At 41.7% G+C, this 22,628-nt stretch overlaps 2 protein-coding genes across 3 annotated transcripts; one reads left to right on the top strand and one right to left on the bottom strand.

Moving 5' to 3' along the window:
• Window positions 1–85: 85 nt before the first annotated feature.
• Window positions 86–4,078, top strand: LOC110794617 (uncharacterized). Of its 2 annotated transcripts, XM_056830101.1 has the most exons (4): window positions 86–259; window positions 462–784; window positions 1,746–2,827; window positions 2,917–4,078. In XM_056830101.1, the coding sequence occupies exons 2-4, from the start codon at window positions 524–526 to the stop codon at window positions 4,016–4,018; spliced, it is 2,445 nt and encodes an 814-aa protein (XP_056686079.1). In that variant the 5' UTR covers window positions 86–259; window positions 462–523; the 3' UTR covers window positions 4,019–4,078. The 2 variants fall into 2 exon arrangements, with proteins under 2 accessions (XP_056686079.1, XP_021855275.2); XM_021999583.2 differs by lacking the exons at window positions 86–259; window positions 462–784 and adding an exon at window positions 1,535–1,653.
• Window positions 4,007–22,314, bottom strand: LOC110794652 (cell division control protein 6 homolog B). Its single transcript, XM_056830102.1, has 17 exons — window positions 21,994–22,314; window positions 21,808–21,910; window positions 21,033–21,253; window positions 8,323–8,397; window positions 8,130–8,236; window positions 7,938–8,044; window positions 7,779–7,838; window positions 7,299–7,372; window positions 7,155–7,205; window positions 6,749–6,798; window positions 6,478–6,607; window positions 6,248–6,337; window positions 5,649–5,711; window positions 5,469–5,564; window positions 5,306–5,388; window positions 5,114–5,217; window positions 4,007–4,827 (listed from the first exon to the last, which is right to left on the bottom strand). The coding sequence occupies exons 1-15, from the start codon at window positions 22,159–22,161 to the stop codon at window positions 5,341–5,343; spliced, it is 1,443 nt and encodes a 480-aa protein (XP_056686080.1). The 5' UTR covers window positions 22,162–22,314; the 3' UTR covers window positions 4,007–4,827; window positions 5,114–5,217; window positions 5,306–5,340.
• Window positions 22,315–22,628: the final 314 nt, after the last annotated feature.

Here is a 22,628-nt window from a genome sequence, read left to right as displayed (position 1 = left end):
TGTGGTCGGTTATAGAATTCCTGTGCTCCTTATAAATACTTCGGTTTTACTTCTGCGGTATTCATCCTTATTTTCCAGAGCAATCAAAAACAAATTAAGTAATATCAAACAAACTTAGAAACACTGGCGGGTGGAATAGTTATCGATAGCGGAAAGGTGGGTAAATACTGTCCAAGAAAATTAACGGGCTACTTATTATTGAGTTGCCTTCTTGCTGTTGCAGGAGGTTTGATTTTCTGCTATGACGTCGGAATTTCAGGTATATATTTGATTGATTGAATTATATTTATCAACGTTTAATTTGTATGGCTTGAATCGTTAGTTGATCTAGATCTAGTGTATTGCCTTCGTTTCGTGCTGAAAAAAAGTGTGATGCTCTTAATTAGTAAACCTCATACTTCGTATATGCATGTTAAGCTAAGAGTATTAATTATTAATCATATAATAATTATGATATGTAGGTGGAGTTACATCAACGCGGATACTTTTGGAGAAAATTTTCCCACCGGTGTATAGACTGCAGATGACGGACTCAGGGACAAACCAGTACCGGAAATTCAATAGTGTCAAATTAACTATGTTAACATCCTCCTTATATTTGGCTGCACTAGTAGCTTTTATTGTGGCATCCACTGTCACGAGAAAGTGGGGCCGCAAGCGATCCATGTTGGTTGGAGGGCTCCTCTTCCTTGTTGGTGCGGTTGTTAATGCCGCTACTCAAAATGTTGTCATGCTTATCATCGGTTGTATACTTCTTGGTTTTGGCATTGGCTTCATTAGTCAGGTATGTAATATGAAATGTTTACAAAATCAATCTAGTGTATTCATGTCAGAAATTAATTTTGAAAATTACTTTGAGGAGCTAGGCATAATGTTTGACATAAGAATGCAGAACTGCTATTAATTTGTTGATTAATTAGTACTTAAGTCAATTAATTGTTGAAAGATTACATTTTGGAGTCAGTACCCTTAAAAATCAGAAAATGGAGGAGGTTAGGTTACGGTTTGAGAAAGAAGATGAAGAAAGAAGCGTTTGAAATTGAAACAAATTAGTCTTAAATCCTAATTCAAATTGTAATAGGTTTTGTTAGTTACCTTTCCTTTAGGAGGCATTTGGTTTGCAAACTGGGGTTGGAATCATGAATGATATCACGGTGGTGTAGGTTTGAAACTTGATTCTTAATACCTGTATTTGGTTCGTTTTGGAGATGAGTTTTTTCCAACGATACCTAAAGTAAAGGTATGAGTCATACCCACCTCCCAAGGTTTCTAAACCCCTAAGTTTCTAAATCTCATATCTTGGGGGTTTATGAGTTTAAAACTCTTAAAAACACCAACCTAACACATTGGGTTTGGAACATTCTAAACCCATACCTCATACATAGAACCCCGAACCAAACACCCCCTTAATCCTTTAGTCTATACGTAGGTATTAAATGCATGTAATAAATACAGTACAAAAATCCCTAAATATAGAATTATTTAGTACGAGTAACTTAAAAAATAAGTAAAAGACAAAAATACCCTTTTAAAAGTCTCCAAAACCCAAAAGATAAAAAAAAAAACCCTTGTACGCTCTTCAGTCTTCACCGTATTTCTGGTTTTGCATCCTTCCTCTTGCTTCTGTGGCTGGTTTCTATACCTTGAACATAGGCATGTCATCTTGTTTGTTTGTTTGTCTGTCAATTTGATAATTCGGGTATCATAAAAAATTGTATTGCTAACATCTTGTATTTGTGTTTCAGTGCGCAATGAAGAAAAAGCTTGAATCTCTTGGGGAAACAGTAACACCTTCGCTTCTGTATACTAATGGAAATTTGACACGTAAACCAATCCATAGTTTCTACTCACCATTAACAGGTAACTCTGACCTGAAAAGCATCCCTGAATTGCGTTACAAATCCGTTCTTGGTTCTTCCTATGGCTGGTTAATTCTATTCGACTCCACCCAAATCAAAAATAATTTCTCTTTGTTCAATCCTGTCACTTTAAACACAATAAATCTTCCTCCTTTAGATCTCCCTCCATTACTAGCTGAACCAGAACAACTCAAAAATGTCAAAATCGGCCTTAATTCATCACCTGACTCAGATTCAGATTCAGACTCAGATGATTGTTTGTTGATCATCTGTTATAACGGTGTTGGTCGTATGTTATCCTGCCGTCCTGGGCAGCCTAATTGTAATTGGGTCATACAAAATCTGGAGATTGAAGACTTGTTGTTGGAAGTTATAGAAATCTTTACCCTCTCCAGGGTCATGTATGTCTATGCTAAAGGCTTAATGGGACGAAGAGCACCCTCATTCTATCAAGTGTCTCCATATTCAACAAACACCAAAATTAAGCCTTGCAATATTCATCTGCCTGACTATGATATACCTGGTCCTGCTGCTGCTACAGTTGTTGAACACTTGGTTGAATCATGTAACTGTCTTTATTATGTTTTTATAAGCAAAGATACTGGACTACACATGGAGTTTAAAGCCATTAAAGTTTATAAGCTCAACTTTGACGACAATCTTTGGACTGAGATCAACTCTTTGAATGATCGGGCTTTTTTCCTGGGGCGTAATTGTAATTCCACCTGGTGTTGGGGAACTACAGATACAGATACAGATACAGATACAGATGATTATAAATCACAATCACAAGGAGATATCAAAAGGAACTGTATCTACTTTTATCTCCCTCCTACTCTTGATGAGCCACAAGTATTTCCCTTGTACTCATACAACCTACATGATCAAAGTTTAACTGCTCTTTGTCCTTGCTCGAACCTAGTATACCCCAGCAGCTGTCCTGTTTGGGTGGATACTACTGATCCAAGGTTGGTTCATTATTATTTTTTGTTTCATATATAGATATACTGCTTCATCCTATATGTTCCAACTCTTTTTTTAAAACTTTTTCTTACAGGTTATCTGTGAAAGAGGGGTTCGAGAATGCAGACTGCATTACTCATGGAGAGTTACAGAATCCAACAGAATGCTGTGAGCTTGGGTTGTCACAAGGAAACAGGTTCAGTGAGCTTCCTCTTGACTTGGTAGTATTGATTTCAAAGAGTATGCATTTGTTCGAGTATTGGAACTTCCGCGCTTGTTGCAAAACATATCGATCATTATGTCCTGCACCTCAATGGAGAACTAATAACGCGTTCCCCTTGTTCGTGTTCTTTAAGAACAGGAATAACTTGTGTGAAATGATTGATCCATCCCGGCATGATTCACGCTCATGTCCATATTCATCTGATTCTCTAAACCTGCAGTTCTGCAACTATGGTTGGCTGCTCACCTTTGTTGGTAAACGTAGTATGTTGCGTGCATTTAATTTGTTCACAGGAGAGAGGAAGGATTATCAGTGTTTTAGACACCAAAGTAGGATGACCTCCATTGCCTTCTCAACCAATCCAACTAGCTCCGAGTGTTTGACAGTTGGAATTTATGCTCCTGGTGATGGTACTGTTACCATCTGGTACCTTCAACATGCAGATCCGGATACAAAATGGATCAAAACTTGGCATCATATTGAAAATATCAAATTTCATGGTGGTGCTTGTAGTCCCATCTTTCTCGCAGGAGCTTTTTATTTCTTGGATGTGAAAGGATATCTTGGAGTATCCCAACTGGTTGATGGGAAAGCAAGTTTGAAAATCTATGACAAGCCACCAATCGTCGAACAAATCTTTTCAATTCATCTGCTTGAGTGTGCAGGAGAAGTCTACTCTGCCTTCGTTATGAACAACTCAATTCAAGTGTTTAGATTTGATGAATCAATCAAGAGTTGGGTTCAAGTTAATCGCTTGGAAAATCACTGTTTCTTCATCAGTCGTGCATCATCTTTTTCAACATTTACCAGCAATTCCGGTATGAAAAATAGAATCTACCTCCCAAAGTTGAGAGAAAATAAAATGATCTTCTACTCTCTGGACTCAAGAAAGTTTCATGTTTCGGGTAGTGATGAGGATGCCTTGGATGATACATACGGCTTAAACGAACCATTGAAATGCTTTTGGATATGAATGTATTTTTTGGTTTTTGTTATAAACAGCTAATATATATCAGCATTTGAAATTTATTTACATAGATAATAATATACATATATGCAATATTCTGTCTCAAACCTGACCGATTTTGCGTTGTGCACTAGAAGATTTATCTTTACATCAATTACTTGTTTGTTAGCCACGACACTTGGGGTATAATTACTCGCTGGCATCCTATGTATGTGATCACCTCAATAGCTTTCGGCTTGTGTTGGAGGACATTCAAGAACTGAGAACATCAACAAGATTCTCCAAGTCTTTCGAGGACCCAAGCAAGTTTGCTGATGCTCTGGCTCCTGCTGTTTCAGCTACAGGAAGTAATGCTTCAGCTGGCGCTGCAAAGGAGGAAGAGAAGAAAGAAGAAGAAGAGTCAGAAGACAACGATTACGTGGTTAGCAAAACTGGTGAATCTGTTACAACATTGCAGAAGTTACTACAACTGTACCTTTGGCATGGAGGTGAGATCATGGACATCAGAAAAGTACTGTGTTCCTGTGCACTGCAGACTCACAGTGCATAACTAATTGTCACTTATTTCTTTGTTTGAATCTATTCAGAAGCAGATAAATGAGATACTTGTATTTTCTTGTCACTTACTGCCATTAACAGCATTTACTGATCTCACCACAACGTTTTGTGGAGACCAACTGATCCTGGGTTCACTAAAAGTGTTTTCTACATTGTGATCCTTAGGCTTCTAAAACCATACTGAAGCACACTGTATTCATGGAAATAATCCAATTAGTTTTACAGTCAAGTCTTCAGTGAAATTTGTTTCTGTGCATCTGCAGTCAGTGGCTAATTGTTACTGATGTTCACTTTTTATTGACCTACTCGTATTTATGAGCAGGGAAGTACTAATTTCAACTGTGCGTAATTCATTCAAAGTCATAGTTTAGTAAATATGGAGTATTATTTACTATGCTGTATATAAGTAGGTTTCAGTGCGTCTTCACCTAAGATGTTACACTTGCCTTCAATTTAGACTATATTTAACGGATATAGCCTGTCAGGCTGTTAAAAAACTACTTATAAACAAAGAAAATTCAAGCTAAGTGGTTTAATTTATACCTTCAAATTTGGAGACCCTCAACTGTGTTGGATTCTCCAGTTATTTACGACATTGATAGAAATGGACTTGATTATTGAAGAAGGTTGCGGAATAAACGAACTCCCTGTATCATTCAGAGCAGGATGAGCACATAATACAGAAGTAAAATGATTATTTTGACAAACAAACTTACAAGGACTACAATAATAGACCTGCAGTGCGAATGTAATATCTGATGCATCGACTTTCAAGGTAGTTTTTCGCTTTTCTGAGACCGAACAAGCTTCAGCAGTCCCTGCGAAGCCAAGAGCCTCAAAGTATGAATATCATTATATCAATTATTTGAAACAGGCAAATGGTGGGAAGATAAATCACCAGGTCGTTTAATGCTTTGCACAAACTTGACAGCTCCAGGATCCCTACAGACCGAAGTTTAGCAGATTTGCATATGGTATCGTACGATTTATTCAGCTGTATGGAAAAAGCACTTGAATGTAAGCGGCTTTCTTCCTCAGTCTATCGTGAGACATCGCAGAATAGGAAATTAGAAATTACCTCTCCGACAGTAGATTCCTTTTTCCCCTCTCGGAAAAGCTTGACTGCCGAGCAGAGAATGATCTGTTGCCACAACAAATTTGGAAATAACTAAAACCTTGCAGCCATTGGACTAATGAACTTAAAGCACATAAATTGATAAATGGCATATTTGCAAACAGCATTTTTCACCCCCCAATGGGCCAATGGCAGTTCTCAGTTACCTTACGTTAGTGGTCCAACTTTAGCTGCTTGCATTAGTTATACTGGCTTTCTAGTTACTATCCCTTCTAGTAGTGTTTGTATCAAATAGTCCATCATAAGAACTTTAAAGGACTACCTTAATTTTCTGTTCCTCAAACGAAAAAGGGTAATTCAATATTTTAATGCCAAGTATTTCACTGCCAATGCTTGTAGATATGCCTTTAAGTAAGGCAGTCAAAAATGAATTTGGAATTGAAGATATCACTATTATAGCAGCTAAGATTTGAAACTATGACAGCATGTTCACTAAACAATACTAAGAGACCGTCTAACTTGCTCAACATTATGCGGAATGCATTGGTAAGCTGGATGGGCAACTTAGTAGCAAAATATACAACGGGTACACAAAGACATACCTGCTGATGTTGAGGAAGAGATTGTATAGTCTCCACTACAGGGGATCTATAGGTCTTTGATAAAGCAACTGCCATATGATGGATTTGTACCTGTGATGAAAGACAAGGTAAAGGTTACATTGGCATAACAAGGTATAAGTGAAAGAGGAATATCATAGCAAAAGTTCCTGATTAGTATTAAGAAGAAAAGATGACTGGGAAACGTAAGTAGAAAGCCGCAAAGAACTTACTATGTCCATTTCGCGAGAAACAGGAGTAGCTGGAACATTTTCTTGGTCTGAGGATTCATTCTCAATAGACATTTTATCTATAGTACTTGCGTTTTCCTTCATCTCTGATTCTAGAGTGTCGATTGCACTCCTGCACAAGAAGGGACCAATGTAAGATGAAGATTCAAAAATCAACAGACCAGAGCAAAGGAGTGAATGAATTCAATCAGTTTGCGTTTCATTACATACTAGGAGCCTCTATGAACAATAAACAGAATTGACAAGCACAAACCTGCAGACACTAAGAGCTTTCCTCATGTCTCCAGATGCAGCTGCAACTTTCTGCCATCAAAACATGCTTGAATTTAACAGGTGAGTTCTCTACAGAGTTCCTATGATGTGCTTGATCTATAGTACAAAAAGTTACAAAATTTGGCTAAACATTCCTAATCCATGCTATCTTGATAATGCTCCTATTACAGTCAGGATTGAACTTCCAAATGAAGGTTTACCATAAGTTTGTAAGAACTAGCAACCATACCTCTTGTCCCTATATTATAATGTCATACTATCTGTTTTAAATGTTCTGATATAAGAACATGAAAGACAACTTTTATAGGCTACATAGAGAGCCTCCTGCAACTTAACTGAGCAAGTTGTATTGCTCTCAAAATCCAAGAAAATATAGAAAGACTCACTCTTGCACAAAGTTCCAAAGCTTGTGGCTGAAAGGCCGTGTAAGGAAGCGCCTGTTCGGGAAATGGAAGCTCCATGTTAGAAATATGTTGCTGAACTCATCGATTTGTGCATGTATGACAATAAGATGAATCGAAGAAACTAACCACAAGCCTCTCCTTAAGAATCTTTTGTATTTGGTCCTTCGAGTAAGCACGGAATGTCAAAACTGAAGGTTTACCTGGCATCAGAGAGCAGTATCAGTTATCTGCCTGACAAGTTATATTGGAATTCCAAAAGTTGTCACTTGCCACTTCCGAGTATCCACAATTTGATGACTTTATTACTTCTTTTAGATAGAGTATTCAACATTCCAGGAGGATAAAAGAGATGTGGGTAGTAGTTATAACTAAAAACACTGTTGTCACTTAACTAAATGCAGTCTGTTTCCCCTGTCTAGGTCATTACATTGATTAAGAGTGGATTGCTTCTTATTGAGACCTCAGGCACCATATCCGTTCAGATTTCGAGAATAACACTAGGTTAAAGTATGTGAATTGGCTATCACAGAGTGAAATCACTTTATGATTAGTCAAAGTGACAGCACATTGGAAGCAACAAATAGTGATTGAAACAAAGGAACTTACAATTCAATGACTGCAGACGAGGAAGAAATCGATCTGCTAGATCTATTGCATTGGCAATGCCTGAAAAAGGAAAAATACATGAGAAACATTTTAAGACCAGTGCTGAATACAAGCTCTTTGCAAGTGAAAACAACAGATGGTTTTTCTTTTCAATTGTACCTATTAATATAAATCTAGAAAATGGCAGTGTAGTAAGCATAAATAGTTCGTGAAGCACTTCATGGTCTTTGGTAATGAGATAGTCCAGTTCATCAATAATTAACAACCTGATGCATTCAGAAACATTGAATTAGTCAAATGACCAAAGACCTGAAAGGCTTTTATGTTAAGTACTTCAGATAGGGTTCTTACATCATTTTGTTGCCCAGCTCCCCATCTTGTGCAAAGAGGTTTTGTATGTGCTTTAGAGCAGTAGTTGAGCCATTAATCTTCTTCTTTGGTTGAATATTTTGAAGGATCTTTAAAAGGCAAATAATATTTGAATAACACGTACAAGGATCAAAATCAAGAATATTATCCTCACTTGAGATATATAGTTAAATACCTTGGTAAAAATCTCTGAGGACTTTGATAGAGAAGTGCAATTCATAAATAATACATCTGGTTGCTCAACCTCCACCTAGACAATAACGATGATTTTTCAAAATGAGAACTGTACGGGGTCTTACACCACCGCGCAGATCAAACATGCCAGAGCAAGAGTAAGTCACTCAGAGGCAGCAATAGAGAGGCCAAGCCGAAAGGCAATAAAGGCTAAAACAACCGCGCAGTCCTAGCACTGCGCAGGCCGACCAACCCAGAGGTCTGAAACCTCCTGCGGGACTGTAAAAGGGAATTTGCCACAGCAATACGACGAAATATAAGTACATCGCCAGCGTACGCGTGGCGGCATCTGAGTAGGCCAAAGTACAGAATAGTACGCCTATAAATACCTTCATTCCCATTCATTAGGGGACACGTCCAATACAAGTACAATTCTTAACCCTCTCTACTTTCTCTCTCTAGAGCATTATCTCATTGGCTGACTTAGGCATCGGAGGGGGTTTCCTCGGTTAAACCCCCGAGGTTAGCTTACGTTCGTTTTGTCTGACAGGACAGCATCACCAGGCAGAGCTCCCCCAGTTCCACTCCGGAACAACTGGCGCTAGAAGGAGGGGACTTCCCTGAGCTATTCCTCTAGTCAGAAAGATGGCAAGCCCATTTGGAGAACCAGTAATCCAACCAGTCGAGAACCCCACTGTGAAACCGAGCATGAAGCAACCCACCCCGCAGCCCAATATCACCCAGGCCACAGAACAGCACAGACCATCTCCAAGGCAAACCCCCAGTCAAGTTTTCCAAGCACCCGCATTAGCATCGATAGAAAGGCTAACTGCGCAATTTTCCCCAGAACAGATGCGTAATGCCATAGCTGTTTTGTCTGCCTTGACAGCCCCTACCCGCAGGCGCAGACGCAGGTGCAGCGTCCTCCGCCATGCCTCGAAGGAGAGCAGCGGAGGAAAAGACCCAGACCTCAAAGAAGTCCGAATGTGTGGGTAAGGAATTTGAACGAAGAGCTAGAGGGTGCTGAGTCTCAACAGTGTGCAGCAGAAAGTGCCACACCTACCAGAGCTAGACACACTCACCATTCTGCGACAACAGGTAACCCGAACCCTCATAGAGCTACTGTTACTCCTGATGATTCCCCTTTTTGTCTAGAAATTCTGTCAGAAAAGATGGAAAAGATCAAAATGCCAACCTGCAAATACTACGGAAAAACAGACCCAACGGTTCATCTATCTGCTTTTGGAGGTCATATGATGCTTTACACTAGCACTGACTCCATGTGGTGCAAAGTTTTCCCTTCCACGTTGGATGGGATGGCTCAGAGCTGGTTCAACAAAATACCGAAAGGGTCAGTTACCTCCTTCCGGCAGCTGGCCATCTTGTTTCGCACGCAGTACGTTGCCAATATTGTTAGGGAACGAATGACTGGAGAGCTGATGTCAGTGGTCCAAGGGACGCGGGAATCGTTGAGAGAATACATCTCAAGGTTCAATATGGAAGCATCCAATATACCAAAATTGCAACAAGAGGTGGCAGTCCTGGCTATGATGTCTGGTCTGAGGGATGGAGACTTCAAGAGTTACCTTGGAAGAAAATCCTTCACAACGTTGGCAGAGGTTCTTGGAAAAGCTAACGAGTTCATTAAGAGTGAGGAAATAGGAAAAGCAACAGCGCAGAGGTATGTAGCCGGAGAAACAGCTCAGACCAACCAGCAGAAGAGAGAGCCTTATAAGAAAGAATATGGAGATAGGAGAGAAAACCACCAAGGCAGGAGAGAATGGGGAGGACCTAGTAGAGGAAGAGGTAATGAACACCGGTCCGACAAAAGGGGCAAGTACAATGAGTATACCCCACTGACAGCCTCACGAACACAGATCTTTGCTATCAGCAAGGAAGATGAGAGGTGGCAGAGGCCAGCTAAGATGTATAATAAGTACAGAGATCCGAAAAAGTACTGTGACTTCCACAGAGATCATGGGCACCTAACAGAGGAATGTACAAATCTGAAGGATAACATCGAAGATCTGATTAGGCGCGGGTATCTGACACAGTTCAAAGCCAAAAGCTCTTATAGCAGAACTTATGAGAACAGGGAGAACGGAGGAAGGACTGATGAGAGAAAGGCAGATGGAAAACAAGTCCAGCAGTCAGATGATAAGAGGTCAGGGGACATATTTGTTATAACAGGAGGACCGGTACATGCGGGAACTACGGCCAGTGGAGCCAAGGCTAGTGTAAACGAATTTCGACATCAAGTCAATTATCACAACTCCGGAAAGTGGCCTGCTCCCCCAACAATGCCGCAATGCACTTTCACAGCTGAAGACTGCAGAGGGATCATATATCCACACGATGACTCAATGGTGTTGGCCCTACGCATTGCGAACAGAACAGTTCATCGCATCTTAATTGATGGTGGAAGCTCTGCTAACATCCTATTTTGGCCTGCGTTCCAGGAGCTCCAGATCAACGAAAAATATTTAAAACCTGTATCATACCCTGTCACAGGATTCACTGGAGCTTCAGTGATACCAGAAGGTATAGTAAGTTTATCAGTGCAGATAGGACAGGGCGAGGAGATCAGAGATGTGATGGTGGATTTCCTGGTAGTAAAAGTCCCTGCTGCTTACAATGCAATCTTAGGCAGACCTTTTATTCATGATGCCAAAGCAGTCGTGTCAACTTATCACCTAACCATGATGTACACAACCAATAAGGGCAGGCCATCTAAGGTCAGAGGTAGCCAGGAACAGGCGAAGAAGTGCTACCACGTAGCTCTTAAACAACCTCCGAGACCTCCTCCACTAGCAGATCATATTGAGCCCACATCTCGAAAGAGAAAGCGCGCAGAGAGGAAAAAGGACAAAGCGTTAGACATGGAAAATTTTGAGCACAGAGAAGAGGAAATGCTAAAACCTACAGTAGCAGAAGAAACAGAGGATATTGAGCTAGAGGAAGGTGTGGAGGACAGGACAGTGCGAATAGGAACAGACATAGATCTAACCCTATGGGTAAATTTAATCAGTTTGCTGAGAGAGCATGCGGACATATTCACCTTCTCAGCAGACGAAATGCCCGGAATAGATCCCAGCGTGATGGTTCACAAGCTGAATGTTAGCTCAGAAGTTAGACCGGTAAAGCAGAAGAAGAGAAGTTTTTCGGCGGAAAAGAATGCAGCCATACAAGAGGAGGTCGACAAACTGCTAGCAGCAGATTTCATTGAAGTATGTGATTACCCTGAGTGGTTGGCAAATGTAGTTATGGTAAAAAAGAGCAATGGGCAGTGGAGGATGTGCGTGGATTTTACTGACTTGAACAAAGCATGTCCTAAGGACTGCTACCCACTCCCAAGAATCGACCAGTTGGTGGACTCAACAAGTGGTCACGCCTGTCTAAGTTTCATGGATGCATTTTCAGGCTATCACCAGATCAGTCTGTTCCAACCTGATCGAAAAAAGGCTGCGTTCATAACAGAAGCAGGGGTATATAATTATAAGGCAATGCCTTTTGGTCTGAAGAACGCAGGGGCGACATATCAGAAGCTGGTGGACAGTATCTTTGCGAAACAGAAGGGAAGAAACGTAGAAGTATATGTTGATGATTCAATTGTTAAAAGCAAGAAAGAGACAGACCATGTGAAAGATCTGAGGGAAACTTTCACAACTCTGAGGAAGTACGGCATGAAGCTCAACCCTAAGAAGTGCGTGTTCGGAGTGAAGTCCGGAAAGTTCTTGGGGTTCCTGGTCAGTGAAAGGGGAATAGACGCAAACCCAGAGAAAGTGGAGGCCATCCTAAACCTCCCAGAGCCAAAGAACGTACGAGACATCCAAAAACTCACAGGAAAGATGGCAGCCCTGACCAGATTCATTAGCAAGTCAGCTGATAAGTCACTCCCATTCTTCCAGTTATTAAAGGGCAACAGGGATTTCAAGTGGGAGGAAGAACAGAAGAAGGCATTCGAAGAAGTCAAGAATCACTTGAAGAGTTTGCCAACAATTGCCAGACCAGAGCCAAATGATCTGCTACAGCTATACATCTCAGCCTCAAGAAAAACGGTTGCGGCAGCATTAGTGGTGGAAAAAGATAAGGTACAACAACCGGTATACTTCATTAGCCATGTGTTAACTCCAGCAGAGCAAAGATACCCACTGATAGAGAAGATGGCATATGCCGTCATGATAGCAGCAAGAAAGCTGAAACCATACTTTGATTCTCATAAGATACAGGTTCTGACAAACCAGCCACTGGAAAAGTCTCTACGAAGGTTAGACACGTCAGGAAGGCTGTTGAAATGGGCAGTGGAACTATCAGAATACGACATAGAGTATAAGCCCAGAATAGCAATCAAGGCACAAGCATTGGCAGACTTCATAGCAGAAGCTTCCTATGAGGAAGAAGAGGAACCTTTAGGCACGTGGTACATCGCAGTCGATGGGTCAGCCGCTGCTACAGGGTCAGGCGCAGGCATAATAATGACTTCACCTGAGGGCAACGTTTTTGAATATGCCATAAAATTCAAATTCAAAGCCTCGAATAATGAAGCAGAGTATGAAGCAGCAATAGCAGGTATACACATGTGCAAGGCAGCAGATGCAAAGAAGATAATTTTGAAAACGGATTCGCAACTGGTAGCAAGTCAGTACAGGGGTGAATACGAAGCTAGAGAGCCAGCTATGCAAAAATATTTAGCACTGCTAAAAGACGCAGTGGCACAACTAGAAAGTTTCGAAATACAGTTGGTGCCAAGAGCAGAGAACGGACAAGCGGACGCTTTGTCCAAATTGACAAGCTCCACCTTGCAAGACCTGGAAAGGACAGTGATGGTGGAAGTACAGGAAGAAAAAAGCATTGACAGGAAGTGTCAAGTTAACGCCATTCATGCAAACCCGCAGTGGTATGACAGCATCATATCATACAAATTAGGCACTGGCCTCCCAGAGGATCCAAAGGAGCAGAAAAAGGTAAAACGAAATGATCAATGGTTTGTTATCTACCAAGGGAAGCTGTATAAAAAGTCATTTTCACTCCCTCTGCTAAGGTGTGTCTCAGCAGAAGAGTCCCAAAGAATAGTTGAGGAGATACATGAGGGAATTTGCGGAAATCACATTGGTGGCAGAACGTTAGCTCTAAAGGCTCTGAGAGCTGGTTTCTATTGGCCATCCATGGTAGAAGATTCCCAAGAGTATGTCAAAAAGTGTGATAAATGCCAAAAGTTTGCTCCGGTGATCAACCAACCATCCAATGATCTTCAACCCATAATTAATCCAATTCCTTTTGCCCAATGGGGGATGGACATTTTGGGTCCCTTTACGGCTGCTAGTGGAGGACGAAGATACTTGATAGTAGCAGTGGATTACTTTACAAAGTGGATTGAGGCAGAGCCAACGAAGAGTATTACGGCCAAACGAATGAAAGACTTCATATGGAAGAACGTCATCACACGCTTTGGCATACCGGAAAGCTTGGTGTTTGATCATGGAACACAGTTCGACTGCACGCCCATAAAGGACTACTGCGCTGAGTTAAAAATCAAGTTTGCTTATGCGTCAGTATGTCATCCTCAGAGCAACGGGCAAGCAGAAGCGGCAAATAAGCAAATCCTGGGAGCATTGCGAAAGAAGATAGAGGATTTTAAAGGAGCATGGGCAGATCTAATCCCAGAAATTCTGTGGTCAAACAGAACAACAGAGAAGGAAGCCACGGGTGAAAGTCCCTATAAGCTAGCTTTTGGGGCAGATGCAGTCCTCCCAGTAGAAGTGGGACTGCCAAGTTTCAGAGTGCAGTATTATGATGAGAGCACAAATGAACAGCTGATGAGGGAAGCTCTGGATCTGCTACCAGAGGTACGACTCAAAGCAGAGCTACGACTAGCAGCAAACAAAGAAAGAATGAGTAAAGCGTACAACAAAAGGGTCAAGCACAGACCAATGAAAGTGGGCGACCTTGTCCTAAGGCGAACTGCTGCCACAGGAAAGGGAAAGGCAGAAGGAAAATTCACTGCGAACTGGGAAGGCCCGTATCAGATCATCAATGAAGTCGCCCCTGGCTCATATCATCTTATGACATTGGAAGGAAAGGAGTTGAAGAATAGTTGGAATGCAAATATGCTAAAGACATACTTTGTATGAATCCAGAAAACACAATGATGTAATTTGGCTAAGTGAAAGCCATTTATATTTACCCCTTTTCTATCGCATTTGGTAAATATAATAAAAAGCTTAGAACCAAAATATGAAGTATTGTTTCTGCCTATGTTTAATAAGTACCTAAAAGGGGGGGAACAAGCGGTATTTTCCAAGGCAAGCTTGGTCTGATCAGCCAAGCTGGCAGGAAAAGAAACTTGAAACCACCCTAAAGGGAAAAATTATCATAAAAATCGCAACTTTGCACAAATATTTGATTCATGAGTTCTGCACTGGTATTAACCAAAACAGATCAAATCAAAAGCAACCGAATAAAAGGTTGGAGCAAATACTTGATTCATGAGTTCTGCACTGGTATTAACCAGAACAGATCAAATCAAAAGCAACCGAATAAAAGGTTGGAGCAAATACTTGATTCATGAGTTCTACACTGGTATTAACCAGAGCAGATCAAATCAAAAGCAGCCGAACAAAATGTTGGAGCAAATATTTGATTCATGAGTTCTGCACTGGTATTAACCAGAACAGATCAAATCAAAAGCAACCGAATAAAAGGTTGGAGCAAATATTTGATTCATGAGTTCTGCACTGGTATTTACCAGAGCAGATCAAATAAAATAAAAAAAAAAAAAAAAAAAACAAAAAAAAATCAGGACAAGAGCAGCTAGAATTAAAGCTAAAAATAACGACCGGCGGCTATACCTTCATAAAAACGCAAAGTACAGCCTTGCAAAATGGCCTGGGCATAAAACTAAGCCCATACATGTAACTGAAAAACAAAAATAGGTAAAGAAACCCAACTGTTCATACGGATGACAGAAAGGCAAACACAGTGCCAAAAGTGCTTTACATCAAATTATAACAAAAGGCAACAGACTGCCATCAGAATAGAGAAAGTTGTTGTTTGACAAAAGAAAAGGAGGAAGTAGTTAGGAAGAAAATCCAATTGTTGTGCAAGAAGAGCAAGGTGATAGCCGCCAAATCCATTATTCGGCATTATCTGCCCCTTCATCGTTATCTGAAAACGGGAGGTCTCCAGGATGAACATTTTCCACGCAGTAATCTGGCACACTATCACTTTCCAGAGCTCTGCCTTCTGCTGCCTCTGCATCTCTTAGCTCTTTCAAGAGCGTAACGTGCAAGCCCGCTAGCCAATCTTCCTCGACCAAGGCCCAGTCAACTTGCGGATACTTACTCTTGATAATTAAAGAAGCAGCCTTCCACCCACCATCATATCGCTCTGTGAGCAGAGCATATTGTTGGTCTGACCTACAGAACTCACGGACAGCAGCTGCAACTTCGCTTTGAATAGAAGCGCGAAGGTCCTTAACCTCTGTGGCATGTCTCTGCTCGGAAGAACGTAGTTGGTCGCTTAGCTCTGCCACTTTTCTTCTTTCCAATTCAAGCTCTTCACGAACTCGAGCAAGACTCTCCTCGACAGGCCGCAGAGCAATAACCTCCACATTAAGTCTATCTCGTTCAAGAGATATTGATTGGACCGTGGCATTGGCAGTTACAAGAGAAGAAGAAGCGCGATCAATCTCCACATTAAGCTCAGCTATCCTCTGGTCACGCTCAGCTAGCAGAGCAATGTTTTGGTCATTCTTTGATTGATAATGGATAAAAAAATCAGTAAGCTCTTTGACCGCCACACCAGCCTAGTAACAACCAGTAATAAGAGTCAGAACAAAAAAAAAAAAGAAAAAAAAAAAAGAAAGAGAACCATAAAAATCCGACTAAGTAAAAAGCCGGAAAGCATGTGAATATCGACTAAGTTAAAGCAAAAACAAAGGGGAGAAAGGAGAAGATTTCATGTCATACCTCTACCAACTTCTGACAAGCATTCGCACCAGGAGTATATACCCTACCCCGAGGAAGGTCACAAGGCAGCTGCAGCCCTTTCAATAGCCTGTAAGCTAGAGTTCCACCCTTCTCTGGAAAACTAGCAAACACTGACTCGTCAGCCCGAACATCCCAGTTTGGCACATACCTTTCATGATTAATAGGAAGCAAAGGGAAGAGAGCGGCCAGCTCAGGGTTGATGTCGGCCTTAACGTCCAAGTACTCCTTCTCCAAAAATTCGCCGTTGCGAATATTCACATAATCGGGAATGGCAGACTCAGGTAGTTGGAGTTGCTCCTCCAAAAAGTTAGCCAGACCAGCAGATGTAGAAGGAAAGGAAGCACTGCTTATGGGGGCAGGCGCAGAAGAGGATGGGGGCGCCGTTGCTGTACTCGGATCAGGGCGAGAGCTCTCGCCAACACAATGCCTTTTCCCAGGACGCTGCACAAACGGCACGTTTGCCCCTTCATCAACTATGTCTACAAACTCAGAAGCAACAGAGTCAGTAAGGGGGTCAGGCACCGCGCCAGCAGGAGTTTCCCGCAGGACCTCCGTCACGGAGTCAACAACATCTGAGCTCCCGATCTCCATATCAGCGCGAGAACGCCGCACACCAGCCACAGCACTAGCTCCGCGACTAGTCTGCCCTCGACGAACAGTGCTAGTAGAAGGAGCAGCCCGAGGAGCAGAAACGGGCCGCGGTGCAGAAACAGAAGTACCGCCACCACGGCCGATACAGGCAGCAGAGCTAATAGTAATTCCCCTGCCTGGTCGGTTGGCAACACCAGACCTTCCTCCATGACCTCCTCGTGAGGTCCTGCGAGTACTTGCCCTGCGACCACCAACGGCGTCGGCAATAGTTCGGTAGGCATCAGCAGGAACCTCTGCGGGTTCATTGGTCAGCGGGGTACCATCAGGTGCAAGCCCAAGACGCTCGAAGTCGAGATGCTCGCGACCTAAAGAAAAGGCATCATAAAAAAAAAAAAAAAAAAAAAAAAAAAAAAAAAAAAAGTAAGAATCCTCCATGAGGGAAAGAAAAAGAGTGAAGCAGAAACAATGAAGCAACTGAAACATACCGTGGGGGTGAGTATGGCAGAGATGCATTGCAGAAAGTACATCATTCCTCAGTATGTAGCTAGACTGAGGAAGCCAATTCTTCGGTGCACGACCAACATCTTTGCCGTCACCATCTCGTTTGACAACGGAGTCAAACCATGCAAAAGCAGCATCCTCTAGGTTATGGCCTGTGAGGACTTCCACCCCTTCCATCTTTCCATTGGGAGGAACGAAAGTAATGGGAAGAGGGAAGTCAGCAGGGACCTTCATCCAGAAGAACCTCTCTTTCCACTCCCTTTGGCCTGTGGGGTTACCCAGGCAGGTCATCTTTCCACGGGTAGTGTAAGTGGTGAACCAGCCAACACCTTCAGACCTCTTGGTCTCACTATTTCGAACGGTGTGCAAGCGTTTGCACAATGACAGTGTTTCAGGAAAACCCATGAATCGAACAACCCATAGGTAGCAGACTAAAGTACGCACTGCAAAGGGATGCAACTGCGCTAGGCAAACATTGAAAGCCTTCAAAAATTTCACAAGTGTGGGATCAAGGGGAAATCTCAGCCCAAAATCAAGATGATAGGCATACAGGCCTATATGACCCTCTGGGGGATGAGTAATTCGAGCACTGGCATCAGGGATAACCAGCTCATAGCCTTCTGGCAGAGCATATAAATCTTTCCCAACCTTGGGATAATCAGCCTCACGGGCATCACGGAGCCAATTAGCATCTGGCTCTGCGTTCAACGGACCAGCCGACACCTCTGTTTGGAGGTAGAAGTCAGTCGAACCAATAGGTACTTCCTCAGCGACGAATGGAGGGAACGGGCGCAGCCGTTCAACGTCTTCCAAAATGGGGTTACTAACAGCAGCAGGGGAAGACATAGCAGAGCGACGGCTGTAAACATGCACAGATTCATAAGCCATTCCACCAACACCACGCAAGTCATCAAAGCTATCCAACCAAGCCCTCTCCGCCAAAGGTTGAACATCCAAACCTATGGGGGCATTAGGGGGAGGATTTCTCCTAACAGCATTAGCTAAGTACTCTTGGCGCAATTCCCTAAGTGTTTGACGAAGGGAAGGAGAAGGCGCAGACGTCGGAGACTCAGAAACTCCCACGTCACCCACAGTAGAAGGCCTCTCATCAGAGGAAGACTCACTAGAGATCGGTATAACGGCAGGCACAGAACGAGTTAGGACATCGTTCATCGACTTTGTCCTACTCTCGGCTATAGCCCGAGCTTCTTCGTCAGATGACAAAGAGACAGATGAAGGGGAAGAAGGAGAGGAAGGTTCAGAGGATTCATTCATAAAGCCAGGGCTATTAGGGTTGGCACTATCAGAGGTATCAGACATCGTAACTGAAAGAAAAAGAATAAAAAAAAAAAAAAAAGAGAGAGAGAAAAAGGAAGAAAAATAAACAAGGGCATAAGTTGAAAAGGCGGTAAGAAAGTCAATACAGGAATAGAGAAGTCAAGAAAAGCATCAAAACGACAGGCAAGGGAGCATCAAACGACATAAGAAAGGAAAACAGTCAAAAAAAAAAAAAAAAAAAAAAAAAAAAAAAATCAGGAAGCTCCAAAAAAAAAAAAAATACAACAACAATGGCGAAAAATCGGGGATGGCAGAAATGAAACTTGAAAAACGAAAACAGCAACATCAAAACACAGGAAAACAGTAAACCAAATGTACAGAAGAAGATTGAGAAGCAAAAACCACAAAAGGAAGGAAGGACATACCTAATAAGTTAGTGAAAAGCTGGAAGAAAACTCGAAAATGGCGGAGTAAAACCCTTGACGAAAAACGCGAGCCCAGAAAATGAAATGCACTTCCAGGAACCAAATCACCACCAAAAGAACCGCAAGCACCGGAAACGGCGAAAAACGCAAGAAAGGAAGTAGCTTGAAGAAGGAAACGAACTCGGAAGGGCGAAATTCAGCAATGGAAGTTTGAAAGTTCGAAGGAAGAAGGAGAGAGAGATGTAAGAAAAACCAGAAGTGAAAGTGAGAAATGAATGAAAAGACGTTTTTAAGGCAAGGAATGAACGGCCTAGATTAAGAGACTCCAAAGCTCCCCTCTTTAGATGAAGCGCACGTGTCGAGCAACGAAACGTGGCGGTTTACTCCCCCAAAATAACCACCCCCAACCACGGTAAATGTTTTTCAAACTTTTCCAAATCCACGTAAGCATGGCAAAAACACAGTAAGAAGAGCAGAGCCGACTTCGGGCAGTCATCCCTACTCTTGGGGACTACTTGTACGGAGAGAAAGAAAACATTAAGAGCAGAGCCGACTTCGGGCAGTCATCCCTACTCTTGGGGACTAGTTGTACGGGGTCTTACACCACCGCGCAGATCAAACATGCCAGAGCAAGAGTAAGTCACTCAGAGGCAGCAATAGAGAGGCCAAGCCGAAAGGCAATAAAGGCTAAAACAACCGCGCAGTCCTAGCACTGCGCAGGCCGACCAACCCAGAGGTCTGAAACCTCCTGCGGGACTGTAAAAGGGAATTTGCCACAGCAATACGACGAAATATAAGTACATCGCCAGCGTACGCGTGGCGGCATCTGAGTAGGCCAAAGTACAGAATAGTACGCCTATAAATACCTTCATTCCCATTCATTAGGGGACACGTCCAATACAAGTACAATTCTTAACCCTCTCTACTTTCTCTCTCTAGAGCATTATCTCATTGGCTGACTTAGGCATCGGAGGGGGTTTCCTCGGTTAAACCCCCGAGGTTAGCTTACGTTCGTTTTGTCTGACAGGACAGCATCACCAGGCAGAGCTCCCCCAGTTCCACTCCGGAACAAGAACTATGTGGAAACAACTAAAGGCATTTGTCAAATTTCAAAGGTCAAACATCCATATCCAGAGTCGCAAATGAAAGCTAAGATAATGCAAATCAAATCAGGATGTGCCAACAGCTTTAGCATAAAGATGCTCTGTAAATCCAAGTCCACAAATCTGACGGCTTAGCCTGTGCTTAGGCGGGCTTGCAATGCAGTAAAACACTATCCATACCAATTATTTAACATGGACCTTGAAAGACTCATGAAACTAAAACTACAGAATTATTATGATATGAGCAACATATAGCACTGCTTATCAGCCCTCAACGGTCAATACTCCTTTGACATCAAATATATGGAAAACATTTCTCTGGAAATGACATTTACAAGAACTAAATTTCATTTAATTATTGGAGGTTATAGACTTCTGTAAGTTCCAAGGCAAAGGAGATGTCCAACGTTTTACAGAACAAACAAATAAAGTCCTTCAAGTCCAATCATTCGGAAACTCGCATAGAATTGTCTACAGAGTTCCTCCAAGTCCAACCTTTCGGGAACATGATCACTCATTCAAATTGACATGGAGTTCCTCCAAGTCCAATCATTAATAGACATGATCATTCAATAACAAAATCAAATTGATCACAATGTTCCTCAAAGTCCAAGCAGCGTGGACATGAAGAACATCCAATAGAGAAAACAAAATAGATCCAATAGCACCACCAAACCCATTTGGACTACTAATATCAGCACAAGAAATGCACAGCAAGAAACATAATATCCTCCTACAACTCTTTAAATATCATGATCATATTTCAGCAACGTGAATCTAAATAAACAAAAACTGCCAACTAACAACATTATGAATTGAGCTCACCTCATTGGACCAGTTAAGCAAAGACTGCTTAACCTTTTCCATAATCATAGTCTTTCCAGTCCCAGGGCATCCACACAAATATAAACTCCCTGGTTTCCGTCTCTCCACACTGGTCTTGCAAAACTCTAGAACCTTCTTTGACTCATCTTCCCTACAAACCACGCTTGATGGCATCGTCGAAACGTGCAATGCCTCTTTCACAACTCTCATTTGCTCAGAATCTATCCATTAATCCATACAATTTTGCATTAATTAGCAGTAAGTACGAAAATCAACTAATAGTACGAAACATAAGTTGTATGAAAATAACCTAATTTTTGAACAACTACGAATAGCTCATAATCAATTGCACCGGAAATAATTCGTATAAACCTTGAAGTAATTCAATTCAATTGTTTATGTAAAACCAATAGCTCGAGCTAATTGACATTCTCCAATAATAACACTGCCAAAAATTATTCACCGGTCAAGCAATTGAGGATTAACATAACCTTCACTGCTTCACATCCCTAGAAATGCAATAAATTCGAAAAGATTTCCCACCCAAATGTACAGAAACCTTGAGTATAGAATTCCAGTCACTCCTCAGTTGTCAAACATCATCTATAGACAAATGAACCTTAATTATAGAATAAAAACCCTAAATTTCAGAAAATTAATTCAAAATTAAACTGTTACCAACAAAGCAACAAACGCATGCATGTAAATATTTAACGATTTTTAAGCATTGATTCCTATCTCACAAAATTAACGTAGTTAAGAGAGACAAATGAACCTGTTGGATTCCATTTAGGTTTAGCGAATAAATTATTTGACGATTGCTTCAGCGGAAATCTGCTGGTAGTAGCTAGCTTATCGCTAAACTCCTTCTCGATTCCCTGCCAAAAAAGTATAAATCAAAATTCAACTCAAAAATCAAAACAAGAGAGTAGAAAATGAAATGAAGAAACCTAAAACTGACATTTGAAGGAAATTTAGGACTACTGTGGATGCAGCAACGAGGAGATTTCCACTTCGCCGGAGGATTCGCCGGAATTTCATCCTCTGCCGTTGAATTCGACTTGAGCCGCCTCTTCGTCGGTGCTACGTCGGAAAAGGTTGAAGTGACGCGATCGGCGATCGTCGGCATTGCTAAGGAGATTGAAGGTGGGTAGAGATAGAGAGAGATAGGTTTAAGTGAAATTAGGAGACAAAATGCAGAAGGAAATCAGGAACAGATCATCTCGAATTCTGGATTCTGAAATTAAGGAAGGAGTGTAAAATGTCGGAGAAGGTGGGAGACTATTTTGGCGCCAGGGGGGGGTGCGCGCGCTAATGCTACGACAATTTAAAATTAGCTTCACTAATCAGTAATCACTGCCCATTACAACAGATTTGATATGCACATGGAATTAAAAAAAAGCCCATTAAAATTGATAGAAAAATCAGATATTATTGTCAAAATCAGTTGAAAAGAACAATACCAATGTGTGAAATTAGGGTTGAATTTAAAGTGCTTTGATTAGCATTACGTAGACTTGTGTAATGGATGGAAATTACTGGTCAAGATCCGACCCTTTATATAAATGGGGCGGGCTTAAAGGGTCAATAAAAATC

Source organism: Spinacia oleracea, chromosome 5, assembly GCF_020520425.1.
Source record: "Spinacia oleracea cultivar Varoflay chromosome 5, BTI_SOV_V1, whole genome shotgun sequence".
Taxonomy (NCBI): domain Eukaryota; kingdom Viridiplantae; phylum Streptophyta; class Magnoliopsida; order Caryophyllales; family Amaranthaceae; genus Spinacia; species Spinacia oleracea.
Note: the sequence above shows the minus strand (reverse complement) of the source record. Positions and strands in the feature narration are given on the sequence as shown.